Raw genomic sequence first — 14,021 nt, forward strand, 5'->3', positions numbered from 1 at the left:
AACCCAACTGCACAGGTGGGGAAATGCTGGACTGAGGGCCTCAGGGAGTCAGGGTGCTGTAGGCACTCAGGAAGGAGGCCCCTCTGGAAGTAACCCTCCAGGGAGGGCTGAACACAGGAAGACTCGCTGAGAAGACCCTGTCCGCATCAAAGCTGCAAACAGAAGGTCTGCTCCCAGAGATACTGAACCAGAGAGTGTTCGGCCCAGGACACACAGTCTCCCCTAAGTTAGCGCTGCTGAAAACAAGGATTAGGTGAACGTGCGCCTCATGGTGGGGGGTGGGGCTCCGTGCTGGCCCGCCCTCCGCTCTCTCCTAAGCACCGTGCAAACCAGGCTCATATGTTCTAATGGAGGGATCGTGCCGACTCCACGTGAACCTGCCGGTCCATCTCAACATCCCTAAACGGGAACATTCCCGAGGCGGTGCAAGAGAAATACACAGAACCACCCGTGGCTTTGTCAGGGAAAGAAACCCGGAATCCAAACAAGCCTCTAACTGTACTGTGTTAGTAGAGGTACCGGGAAAAGAAGAACATGGTGGGGCGCCTGGGTGGCTCAGTCGTTAAGTGTCTGCCTTCGGCTCAGGTCATGGTCCCAGGGCCCTGGGATCGAGCCCCGCGTCGGGCTCCCTGCTCGGCAGGAAGCCTGCTTCTCCCTCTCCCACTCCCCCTGCTTGTGTTCCCTCTCTCGCTGTGTCTCTCTGTCAAATAAATAAATAAAATCTTAAAATAAAAAGAAAAGAAAAGAAGAACATGGTATTGAACCCTGGGAGGATGCCACCAGCCCGAACCGGAAGTCTGACCCACCGAGGGGGACAGAGGAGCTCGTCTCTTCAGTAAGAGGCCATGAAGAAAGGGGGAAAGTGAACAAATAAACGGCGGTACAATACTCCTCCCCCAAAGCTCACACACTTCTAACAAGCTATTTTCCTGTAATAGACACTAGGTAACTGTTTTCCGTACACATACGACAGTGTTAGACTTTTTTAAAACACTCTATTCCCTATTAGTATTCGACTCTTCTCATTTTCTCCTTTATCTTCCCACAGGTATAAATTAAAACAAAAACTGCCAATAGTTAGTACAAGAATAGTGTATGAATTAGATGCCCTATTTTATAAACTAATAACTTCTTTAAACTACTTTTTGATGAACATTTTTTTAAATGACATTCACTTCCCCCCCTCTCCTGACCCCATCTTCTCTTATACCACAAGGTCTGCTTAGCAAAGGCCCTGTGGCCACCCATGCCCCTCCCCTCACTGGGAAACACATGGAGCCAGTGCTCCCTCTGCCTCAGGTCTGTCACAGATCCTGGAATTACTCGCTTCTGCCCAAAGATGCTCAGCAAACATTCAACTGCTATGAAAATCCATCCCAGATCTTCACCTCATTATTTGTGTACCATTGCTAGAATACTGCCTTTAATGAAAACCAAAATGCCAGTGCACCTGAGTGGCTCAGTTAAGTGTCTGTCTCTTGATTTCAGCTCAGGTCATGATCTCAGGGTCATGAGATTAAGCCCTGAGTCGGGCTCCATGCTGAGGGAGGAGCCTGTTTGAGATTCCTTCTCTCCCTCTCCCTCCGCCCCTCCCGACTCATGCGCATGTGCTCTCTCTCAAAAAAAAAAAAAAAAGTCAAAATTCTTATTAATATAAAACCAGTCTCAGTCACAAGTGGTTACTTTCAACATCCAGAGGAAGTGTCGCATCTTCATGGAAGGCTCGTGGGGAGGAGCTGTGTGTGGTCTGCAGTAAACTGTATAAATCTCCCAGCATTTGTCAATGTAATTCATGGAATAGAGCATCCATGGCTGCCCACTGAATAAACTGCCTAAAGACATTAGGGAAAGATAAACCATCAACAAATGATTACAAAGCTACATTTTGGAGAAAAAATGATAATAAATATAATGCTGTTGGTTTTGTATTTACCTTTTACACGGCAGGCATTTGGGTGAATGTTCTCAGTCATCAGTTTGGTAAAACACAGAAAGAGCGATGGGCTTCTGTTTCTGCAAAGACAGATCTAGTCACCCCTCTGTCCGGGAGGGAGAACCTCATTCTCCTCTCCCTGAGTGTGGAGTGGACTTAGTAGTTTGCTTCGAACGATGAGAGCACAGAAAGGGAGAAGTAGTATGTTTACGGTAGAGAATCCTGGCTGCCACCACTTTAAACGAGCGATCGGGGTTAGCATAACCAGTAATGAGACAGTCTAATGGCACGTACTCCTGATGGGATGGGATGCCAAGGGCAGTTCGCCTCCACGTATTCTTCCCCAAAACCCAAGCCTCAGTGCAATGATGAAAACACATCAGCAGACGACAATCAAGGGACATTTTACAAAATAAGTGATCAATGGTCTTCCAAAGCGTCAAGGTCATAAAAGACGAAATCCGAGAAACTATCAGAGGTTGTAGGAACTAAGGAGGTGGGACAACGAAACGCAAAGAACATGGAACAGAAAAGGGACATCAGTGGGAAAACTTGGGAAACCCTAATAAAGTCTGTGATTTCAGTAAGAGTATTATACCAACGTTCATTTCTTCACTTTGATAAGTGCACCACGGTTGGGTAGATTAAGGGAAGCTGAGTGACGGGTGTATAGGAATCACTGTACTAACATGGCAACACTTCTGTAAAACTAAATTTATTACAAAATTAAAAGTTTTTTAAAAAAAAAGATGTAGTATCAATTTTTCTCTGAGAAAGACGGGAGATTCTGCCCTAAGGAAGGGTTGGTGTTGACCATTTCCCATCACAACTCTGAGAACACTATTCAGTATGGAAACATGACTCACATCTGAGGGGTCTTCCAAATTTTAATCCAATATCTCATGGTTTTGTGGTTAATATTTGGGAAATGTTTTTGTTTCTGGTCCTTCAGTTCAGAAGTATGTAAAGTGATAATGCCCGCTGAAGGAAAGCAGAAAAGTTACCACTGTGACTACAGCATTGGTGAACTCTGCCTCACCCGCTCAGTGCCCCGGAAGTAGTACTTACTGGTATTCTTTATGATGGATGTGGTAAGCCAACTGCAGGAGATAATTCAGAAATGTTCTCAGAAGTATTGTTGTAAATGGAGAATGAATTTCTTCAACTGGAGTGTCACTATAGGCTAAAGTAAAGAAAATTGGAAAGGATGCCTAGTAACTTTTTTAATTGAGGTATAATTGACATATAATGTTGTATTAGTTTCAAGTGTGCAACAGGATTCACTATGTGTTGCAAAATGCCCACCACAATAAGTCTCATTGACATTGGTCACCTACACAGTTACAAAAATTTCTCTTGTAGGGGCGCCTGGGTGGCTCAATCGTTAAGTGTCTGCCTTCAGCTCGGGTCATGATCCCTGGGCCCTGGGATCAAGCCCCGCATCGGGCTCCCTGCTCGGCGGGAAGCCTGCTTCTCCCTCTCCCACTCCCCCTGCTTGTGTTCCCTCTCTCGCTGTCTCTGTCAAATAAATAAATAAAATCTTTTTAAAAAATTTTCTCTTTTATTCTTGTGATAAGGACTTAAGGTTTACCCTCTTACAATGTTCACATATAAAACCATATTTTTTAAAAGATATTTGGTTTTTTTTAAGTTTTTATTTATTTATTTGAGAGAGAGAATGAGATAGAGAGAGAACATGAGAGGGGAGAGGGTCAGAGGGAGAAGCAGACTCCCTGCTGAGCAGGGAGCCCGATGTGGGACTCGATCCCAGGATTCCAGGATCATGACCTGAGCCAAAGGCAGTCACTTAACCAACTGAGCCACCCAGGCGCCCAATTTTTATTTATTTGTCAGAGAGAGAGAGCACAAGCAGGAGGAGCAGCAGAGGGAGAGGGAGAAGCAGGCTCCTCACTGAGCAAGGAGCCCGATGTGGGACTCGATTCCAGGACCCCAAGATCATGACCTGAGCCGAAGGCAGACACTTAATGACTGAGCCACCCAGGCGTCCCTAATACCATATTTTTAACATACCACAATTTCATTCTTATTTTTTAATTTAAATTCAATTAATTAACATATAATATCTTATTAGTTTCAGATCAAGATTTCATTCTTGATGCCTAGTATTTTCTAAAACCTTCTATTTTGTTTGCTCCTGGTATACAATTCAAAGAACTGAGTATGAGTGAGTATCTTTTTTTTCCCTAGAGAATACTGTGAACATCGTATACACATCCACCTAAAACTTAGGTTTTAGTTTTAGTTTAGGTTTAGTCTGCTCGAAAGATCTCAATCTGGTCACCTTTCAAGAAACGTACAAGATACCTTGTGCCAGCGTTTTTCAAGGTGGCCTGAGCCTCATTTGATTGATGATTCTAATTCTAAATGGATTCTAAGTCTGTGTCAAACACTTAAATTTCAGGTGAATGGGTACTAGTTCTAATATTTTGTTTCAAGTAGATAATCTAAAGTTTTCAAGGCCTGCTTCCCAGAGTTCAGCTGAAAGAACTAAAACCTTCAAAATTGCATGAACTTTCTCACTTGAAATCAAGCCCAAGCCCAAGACAACCTCAAGTGTTTTCTCAGCTATGCCAAGCCCTCCCTGATCCTCTTGGCTTCTGATCTCACAGTTTTAGCGGGTTTGATAGATCAGGGGCAGGCAAATTTCTCTGTCGAGAGCCAGCAACACATATTTTATGCTTTGTAGGCCACACGGTCTCTGTCACAACCCCTCAGTTCTGGTGTCTGGGACAAAAATAGCCACAGACAGTGCATGAGAAAATGGGCATGGCTGTGTTCCAATAAAACTTTATTTATAAGAACAGACTGGGGGCTGCATTCGGCCCACAGGGCCTGCTATAGATGGTCTTTCGCTGCTGCCATTATTTTACGGGATTGTCTCCAGGACATTTTAAGCACCTTGAGAAGATGAACCTGTGTTGATTTCTGGAATGTCTGTCCCAGAATTTGCCTTCCTCACTCCCTCCCCATTTCTTGAATGGTTTCATGATATTATACTACTCTTTAAACCAAAGGATGTTGGGGCGCCTGGGTGGCTCAGTCAGTTAAGCGTCTGCCTTTGGCTCAAGTCATGATCTCGGGGTCCTGGGATCAAGCCCCGCATCGGGCTCCCTGCTCAGCGGGGAGTCTGCCTCTGCCCCTCCCCCGTGCTCATGCACATGCTCTCTCTCAAACAAATACATCTTAAAAAAATAATAAACTGAAAGACACAAAGGACCTGGAGTACTCACTACTTAATATCCTGTCCATATCAGCAAGAGTTATTTTATGGTGATGAAATTTGCAGTCTTTTAGAAACCTCCAGAAGTGAAGCTTTGTCATCAGAAAGGTGTTATCCAGAGAGTGATCACATCCTAGGCTGCTGTAAAAGCTATAGATTCTTCTCAATTCTGTAATATTTCTTAAGACAGCATATTCTACCTACAAAGAGAAAACCACGCATGTCTTAATCTTGCCTAATAAGAACAAAAGTAAAAGAAACAACACCCATTTTGTAAATTAAATGCAATAACACATGTGACATAATAGCATTTATCTCTTGCCCACTGTATGAGCTCAACAAATGTCATATTCTTCCCACTCAACCCCAGGTCAATTACAATCAATGTAATTTCTGAATAACATTTAAAAATTTGCTGTTACCAAAAAAAAAAAAAAAAAGTGCTATTATCAATGAAACAATGAAATTGCTTTCATACTGCTGTGTATTACATATGCTATGTGATAGCATCCTATTTGAATGGGCAGCAATCAAATTCTCTCGTCCATGGATCAGTATCTTTCATAAAGACAAACAAAAATCCTCACCAAAATAGGAGTATATGAAATCTAGCAATATAGGGGCGTCTGGGTGGCTCAGTCATTGAGCGTCTGCCTTCGGCTCAGGTCATGGTCCCAGGGTCCTGGGATCAGCCCCGCATCGGGCTCCCTGCTCTGCCTCCTGCAGGGAGAAGCCTGCTTCTCCCTCTCCCACTCCCCCTGCTTGTGTTCCCTCTCTCGTTGTGTCTCTCTCTGTCAAATAAATAAATAAAATCTTGAAAAAAACAATCTAGCAATATATAAAGTAGTGTGTGAGCACCAAGCAGGGTTTATTCTGAGATTGCAAGGCTGGTTCAACCAGCCTTGGCCCTTTGTTTGTTTGTTTGTTTGTTTGTTTGTTTAGAAGGGTCCTTGCCCAGTGTGGAGCCCAATGTGGGGCTCGAACTCACGACCGTGAGATCAAGACCAGAGCTGAGATCAAGAGTCAGACGCTTAACTGACTGAGGTGCCCCAGGCTTGGTTGATTTAAAACCTACAACTGACATCAGACTTCCTGCTTAAAGTCTGAAATAGACAATACTCATTCACACTCGTTACTAAGCTCCGACTCTGTCCTCAATCACCTTCTATAATTCTCCCCAACCCTCAATGCCCTGAGTGCTACCTCCACTTCCCCAAATGTGCAACCCTGCAGGATATGCAGTGTCCTGTCCTCCAAAACCACTTACCCCGTGCCTCACCGTCCCAAATGAAATATTCAGGAAATGTGAGCAACGGTGTTTGGGGTCCCCAAGGAGATGGAAAATCTCACCTGGGCAGTTGCATCAGGCATCTGTCCCTCTCAGCATTAACTCCTACTTTCTAAAATTCAATTCGATTGGATAAACATGCCTAATCCGCTCTATCTAAAGCCTTGTTCTAGAGTAGAACGCAGAATTTTCTTCATGAAGCTTAAAACCTGGTAAAGACACCATAAGGAAGTACCAGAGGTAGAACAGAGCCGTGGAGGAAGGGGAGGTGGGTTACAAGGAAGAAGTTCCCTGGAGGACGCTGTACTTGAACTCAGCCTTGGAGCACAGAACAAATGAGCAGTTCACAGACAGCAGGCCCCCCAGTGGAGGTGGGGGTGGGGGGAGCAGAGAGGTTGAGATGCTTCTGGAATGCCAGGAGGGCTGTCTGACCTGGATAAAGGCTGTCCCCGCGCTCCACCCCAGCTCCCTCCTGGGCAAAGTGGGACAACCACAGTTCTGGCCCCTAGCCTGTTGGGGGGATTTAGCAAAATTAAGGCATTTGGAAACAGGCCCAGAGCAAAGTGCTTTGTGCGTATGTGCTGGCCATTATTGTCACAAGAGTGCATGCTAAGGAGGAGGAGGCTGCTAGGGGCAGGCTGGCAAGACAGGCTGATGTCAGGTCCTGGGAGGTCCTGCATACAAACAGCTCCCATCAGCATGGAACGGGATAGAGCTAGACGGCCAATGGAACTTTCCAGAGCCCTTCAGGACCCTTCCGAAGTCTGGAAGTCATGAAGGACCATGGAAGGTGGAGGCTCCATCACAGACAGAGGAGGTTAGAGAGATGTGACCGCCACATGCAGCATGGGGTCCTGGGTAGGATCCTGGGACAGGAAAAGGGGCACTGTGAGGAAAAGTGAAATTCAAATAAAGTCCACTGCTTCATGTCAGTGGGTCAGCGAGGCCCGGGTCTCGGCTTTGGTCTCTGTTCTGTGGCCGTGGGAGACGCTCACGTGCAGAGTAGCCAGGGACAGGGGTGCAGAAACCCGGGCTCAAGCCGCTCTTCTGGGAGTCTGAAGTCCTCTCAAAGGGTTAGAAAAAAAATGGAAGTTTCTCTAACTAGATTGTAATATTGTCCATATTGTGAAATACCACGTAGCCATTAAACATGTTTAGAGGTGTTACAGTTACAGAGTGTCAAGTTACAGAATTTCTTTTACTTTCTAGGTCCTAGTTCTGTAATGTTTGAATTTTCTATAAAGAGCATGTGCTACTTTTGTAATTAAAACAGTCAAGATATATATATATATTTAAGATTTTACATATTTATTAGAGTGAGAGAGAGCAGGAGAGGGGATAGGGTCAGAGGGAGAAGCAGACTCCCCACTGAGCGGGGAGCCCAATGCGGGACTCGATCCTGGGACTACGGGATCATCACCTGAGCCGAAGGGAGCCGCTCAACCAACTGAGCCACCCAGGTGCCCCAGTCAAGATATCTTTTTAAATTCATAGTTTTTTAAAGACCTACCTGTTTTGACATGGAAAGAACTCCAAAGTGGAAAGTGAATAACATATGTAAAAAAAGAAAGAGAGAGAAAGAGAGAGAGGAAGGGAGGGAGGGAGGGAGGGAGGGAAGAAAGAAAGAAAGGAAGGAAGGAGGGAAGGAAGGAAGGAAGAGAGAAAAGAAAAAGAAAAGAAAGAAAAGAAAAGAAAGAAAAAGAAAAAAAAGAGATAAGAATATCCCTCCTTTTTGGGTGATTCAGTGCATGGTTATTTATTCACCTAAAAATTATATTGTAGGAGAATATTTAATGGCATTGAAGACCTGTGATTAAATACACAAAAACAGAGATTATATGAGCAGAATGCTCCAATTCTAATTATGTTTGCCCAGAACAAAACGGGAAAGATGGTCACCAGATTTGGTCTGGGTGGAGGTTCTCTTCTACTTTTTCTTATGTGCATTTTCTAAATTTTCTACAAGTATCGTGTACTATTTTCCTAACCAGAGAAAGTCATAGAAGTTCTTTTTTTTTTTTTTTTTTTTTTAACAAGAATCTGGCAGCAGATGAAGTGAGTGATCCCAGGAGCCTGAATGACATCGTTGGCCAGGAGAAGAATAGAGGAGGATGGGGGATGGAGAGTCATCACTTTCGAGACCCACAGAACTGGGGCCAGAGAAGATGGAATAGAGGAAGAGCAAAGGGGCGCATGCCTTGCAACTTCGAGGTACCAGTGGTTCTCCTGTTGCAAGCCACATCTTCAACAGTGCTTTCATGGGAGAGTCATACCGATCCCCAGTCAAAGCAGGGTTCACGACACTAACATGTAATTTGGTGGATGTGATTTTCCAGATGTTAATCAAATGAAGTCTGGGTACAGATAATTTTCTCTGTCTCTAAGGATTTCTAGATTTGTACTGATATCTAGGAATCTGAAGTTCTTTGAAATCCCAGCAGCCCATAATAATGCACTGCATAATTAATGTCCTGTAGTTGGGGTGGCCACAGCCTTGGGCTTCAGACCAAGCTGGGAGTGAGGGTAACTTGAATTTAGTTAATTCACTCAGTCCCCCTATCTGGGCTTCTGTTTTCTCACAAAGCCTGTTCACTAAGGTTGCCTTGCAAATTAAATGGGATGGTATACAAACCATCTATGTGGCTTATAAAAGACACTCAACACAGGACAGTCCCCCATCGGCTAGATTTTCCCAAGACTGTGGAGACTCTGTTAATAGTTAAGCCTAAAATATAAATGTATAACAATATGAAAGGTTTTTACCTGCTTCTTTTCCTCTGCTTGATCTTTCTCAGGGTACATATTCAGCAACAAACTGAGATTCAGCTCAATGCTCGACCCTAACACAGAATTACTTTCACTGCCATCAAGCTTTCTGATAATCTCTAGCAAATAAAGGCAAATAGAGAGGATCACTGTGAAAAGCAATGTTAAAAGTTGTCAATGTTACCATTTCAACTAGCAAATTACAATGATTTGGGGAAAAGAAAAGAAAATGCTTTTGGAAGTTAAAAAATTTTTTTTCAGTGTTATGCGGAAATGATTTTCCACCCAAGTGGGATATAAGAGTATTCAAAAAACCTACTAAGAAAGCAGTTTCCCCAGGAAACTTCTGTTTTCTGAAGTAGTTTTTGTATTTTGATGAGTAGATTCCATTGATAATAGAAGCTAATTTGCATGCAACTGACAGGTGCACACCCCCTTACCAGCACTGATGGAGGATGCAGGGTACCGGCTCTTGAAGGGAGACTCTGAAGACAGGTCCAGGTGACTTAAGAACTCAACTTCAAGATTTGGAAACTCCACTATGTGGTCATTGGAAAAGGAGCCATCATACACACGCCCATTTTTGAAAGTTAATCGGCCCTGCAGGCAGAAAGATTTACAGTTCGGGAAAACCACTGGTAATCTCCATCTGTACCATTTTCAAGGGTTTGGAGGTTTTTGTTTGTTTCTAAGACATGTGCTTAGCTCACATAGAGTCTCGCTCCTAGAGTCTCAAGTCACTGTGTAAATCCTCTCTCTTCTTCCTCCTCCTCTCTCTATCGGCTCCACGACCTCTCCCCAGCTACCCCTAGGTCACAGAAGATGTCTTATTAAACTACGCTTGTGACCAGCAGAGTGCCCATCACCAAATAGGGGCTCTCTTGGTATTTGTCCAACCCAAGCCAATAATCAGTCTGATGGAGAGGTAAGTAAATGACCCAAGGCAGCTCAGCCAAATTAAAGATATTTGTGGAAAGCTTCTCAGAAAAGAGTTTCTTCTCTCCCTCTACTTAGTGTGGTATGTGGATGTGAAGCCTGGAACCACAGCATCCATCTTGTGGTCATGAGGGAGGGGCAGCATAAGGGTGAAGCTGACATCATGGTAGGAGACATCATGAGTAGATGGAAGAAGACTCCTGACATCACTGAGTTGCTGAGTCAAACCAACCCTGAAACCCACTTATTCTTTATCAGTTGTGGATGATTAAGCTAGATTTTCTGTTACTTGTGACCAAAACCACCCTAACACACACACACACACACACACACACACACATATGTACATAACATAAACTAAGTAAATAACTTCTAAATATACAGGATACTGATGATATGTTGGAAATTATTTTAAAATTCATGTAATCATCTTAACAAAACAGTAAGTTATCGTGTACAAAAATCGATTATGTACTTTACCAGACAGAGAATGACATGCCTTTTATGGTATTTCAGTTGCTTTACAAAAATCTATAAAATGTGCTCTTCGCACATCTGCACTCACCATACCATGTTTTTTATTGGAGACCCATTCTCCCTCATAAACAGCTCCACTGGCATAGTAAAATTTTCCATGGCCATGACGATATCCATTTACAAACTCTCCTATGTATTCATTTCTCAAAGGGTATTGGGAGTTGGGGATTCTCTTGAGAAACCAGGAGTGTGTTCCAAAACCATTCTGAAAAGAAAGCAAATTTCCATGAGAAATGCTCAAAATATTTCCTCTTTTTACCTGACTCCATTTAAAATTTGGTCAATAGGGGCAGCTGGGTGGCTCAGTCGGTTAAGCCTCTGACTCTTGATTTTGGCTCAGGTCATGATCTCAGGGTCCTGAGATGGAGCCCTGCATCAGGCTCTGTGCTCAGCATGGAGTCTGCTTGTCCCTCTCCCTCCCGCCTCTTGTGCTTTTTCCCTTTCGCTCTCAAATAAAAATCTTTTTTTTTTTTAAAGATTTTATTTATTTATTTGAGAGAGAGAATGAGAGATAGAAAGCACGAGAAGGAAGAGGGTCAGAGGGAGAAGCAGACTCCCCGCCGAGCAGGGAGCCCGATGCGGGACTCGATCCCGGGACTCCAGGATCATGACCTGAGCCGAAGGCAGTCGCCTAACCAACTGAGCCACCCAGGCGCCCTCAAATAAAAATCTTTTAAATTAAAATAAAACTAGTCAATAGATCAAATACAATGACACATTTGAAAGGACAAAGAACATGGATTTTAGAGTCACACAGACTTGGGTTCGGCCTCTGTGCCATCTACTTACTAACTAACCATTTGACCCAAGGCAAATTATTTAAGCCCTCTGGGTTTCATCTATAAAATGAAAATAACACCTATCCTGCAGGTTGGATGTAAAGACTGAAGATAGTGTATAAAAAGTGCCTAGCTTGATACTGATAAATTATTACCTTAAATTTTATTTATTTTTAACATCCGGATTGATAAAAAAGAAAAATGCCCTCTTCAATCCCACTTTTGCAGAGGCAACCACTACTTGAGAGTCTGAGAATTCATCTGTATTTTCCCCAGGCACATTCAATTATATGCACTAAATTAACATATTATATGTACATACAACACATATAAACACACAATTTTTTCAACAATGGGATGACTCTGTATATCCAGACTCTGTATATCTAGAACTTCTGGGTATATGCTAAAAAGAATTGAAAACGGGGACTCAAACAAATATTTGTGCACTCATGTTCATAGCAGCATTACTTGCAATAACCAAAAGGTGGAAGCAACCCAGGTGTCCATCGATGGATGAATGAATAAGCATAAGGATGGTATAAACATACAATGGAATATTATTCAGCCTTAAAAAGGAAGGAAATCCTAACACATCCTATAAGATGGATGAACCTTGAAGACATTATGCTGAGTGAAATAAACCAGTTGCCAAAGGACAAATACTATTTAATTCCACTTACATGAGATACCGAGAGAGTTCTGGGGACAGATAGTGGGGATGGCTGCACAACAGTGTGAAGGTGCTTAATGCCCTGAACTGGACACTTAAATATGATTAAGATGGTGAATTTTTTGTTATGGGTATTTTACCAGAATTAAAATTAAAAAGAAAAAAGAAAGCTGGAGTGGCTATATTCACATCAGAAAAAGACTTCAGAGGAAAAGAAACTATCAGAGCTAAAGAGGGACATGACAAGATGATAACAAAGGGTCAATCCACCAAGACATAACAATCCTAAACAAGTATGCACCTAACAACAGAACTTAAAAATATATGAAGCAAAAATTGATAGATTTGAAAGAAGAAATAGATGAATCTACAATTGTACTTGGACACCTCACCACTCTTATCTCAGAAATGGGTAGAAAAAATAAACAGAAAATGAGTAATGTGGTATAGAAGACCTGAACAACACTATCAACCAATTTGATCTCATTGGCATCCACAGAACACTCCATTCAACAAAAGCAGAAATACACATAACATTCACCAAGACAGACCATATTCTGGGCCACAAAATAAACCATAATGTATTTAAAAGAAATGTAGTCATACAAAGTATGTTCTCTAACCACAGAATTAAAAAAATCAACAACAGACAGATATCTGAAAAAATCTCCAACTATGTGGAAAGTAAACAACATATGTCAAAATAATTTACAGGTTAAAGAGGAAGTCATAGGGACTTAGAAAATATTTTGAGGGACGCCTGGGTGGCTCAGTCGCTTAAGCATCTGCTTTCGGCTCGGGTCGTGATCCCAGAGCCCCAGGATTGAGCCCCGTGCTGGGCTCCCTGCTCAGCAGGGAGTCTGCTTCTCCCTCTGCCCCTCACCCGACTCGTGCTCTCTCTCTCTCAAATAAATGAAATCTTTTTAAAAAGAGAGAAAATATTTTGAACTGAACAAAAATTAAAATCTATCAGAATTAGTGGGATGCAGAGAAAGTCCTAAGAGGAAAAATTTTAGTATTAAACGCTTATATTAGAAAAGAAGAAATGTCTCAAATCAATCAAGTTTCCATCCTACAACTGAAGGAAAAGAAGAGAATATCAAACCCAAAGCATGCAGAAGGAAGGTAATAACAAAGAGTAGGTATCAAATTAAAAACTGAAAAACCCCAAGAGAAAATAAATAACACTGAGATTGGCTCTTAGAGAATTTTCATGACTTGGATATACCTGTAATAAGACTGAAGACAAAAGAGAAAACACAAATCACTGGTATTGGGAGAAAGAGGGAATATCACTATAGATCCCATATAATGTATATTTAAAGAATCATGAGAGAGTTTTAAAGAAGTTATTTTTTTTAAGATTTTATTTATTTGTCAGAGAGAGAGCACAAGCAGGGGAGTGGCAGGCAGAGGGAGGAGCAGGCTCCCCGCTGAGCAAGGAGCCCCACTTGGGACTTGATCCCAGGTCCGTGGGATCATGACCCCAGCTGAAGGCAGAGAGATGCCCAACCTACCAAGCTACCCAGGCATCCCCATGAGACTATTATGAACAACCTTGTGCTAATAAATTTCTATGAAATGGACAAATTCCTTCAAAAATACAAACCTAAAACTTATTCAAGAACAAACAGATTGGGGTGCCTGGGTGGCTCAGTTGGGAAAGCGTCTGACTCTTGATTTGGGCTCAGATCATCTCAGGGTCATGAGATCAAGCCCCATGTTGGGCTCTGCACTGAGTGTGGAGATGGGGGAAATAGATGTTGGGGAATAAAGTGATATTATTAGATTATGCAGATATTATTAGAAAATCTTAGCTATATAAACCGCATACAGGGGTGCCTGGGTGGCTCGGTCAGTTGGGCGGC

At 42.7% G+C, this 14,021-nt stretch overlaps 1 protein-coding gene across 4 annotated transcripts in view; it reads right to left on the bottom strand.

Moving 5' to 3' along the window:
- The window catches only part of RSPH10B (radial spoke head 10 homolog B), a 52,639-nt gene that overhangs the window by 21,236 nt on the left and 17,382 nt on the right, over positions 1-14,021 (bottom strand). For all 4 annotated transcript variants that reach the window (XM_027612353.1, XM_027612354.1, XM_027612352.1 and 1 more), the window contains 7 exons: positions 10,730-10,906; positions 9,669-9,828; positions 9,226-9,347; positions 5,185-5,374; positions 3,002-3,116; positions 1,934-2,013; positions 1,684-1,832 (listed from right to left, as the gene is read on the bottom strand). In XM_027612353.1, coding sequence (XP_027468154.1) covers positions 1,684-1,832; positions 1,934-2,013; positions 3,002-3,116; positions 5,185-5,374; positions 9,226-9,347; positions 9,669-9,828; positions 10,730-10,906 — 993 coding nt within the window. The remainder of the gene's footprint in view (positions 1-1,683; positions 1,833-1,933; positions 2,014-3,001; positions 3,117-5,184; positions 5,375-9,225; positions 9,348-9,668; positions 9,829-10,729; positions 10,907-14,021) is intronic.

The sequence above is a fragment of the Zalophus californianus genome, chromosome 10 (assembly GCF_009762305.2).
Source record: "Zalophus californianus isolate mZalCal1 chromosome 10, mZalCal1.pri.v2, whole genome shotgun sequence".
NCBI classification, from domain to species: Eukaryota; Metazoa; Chordata; class Mammalia; order Carnivora; family Otariidae; genus Zalophus; species Zalophus californianus.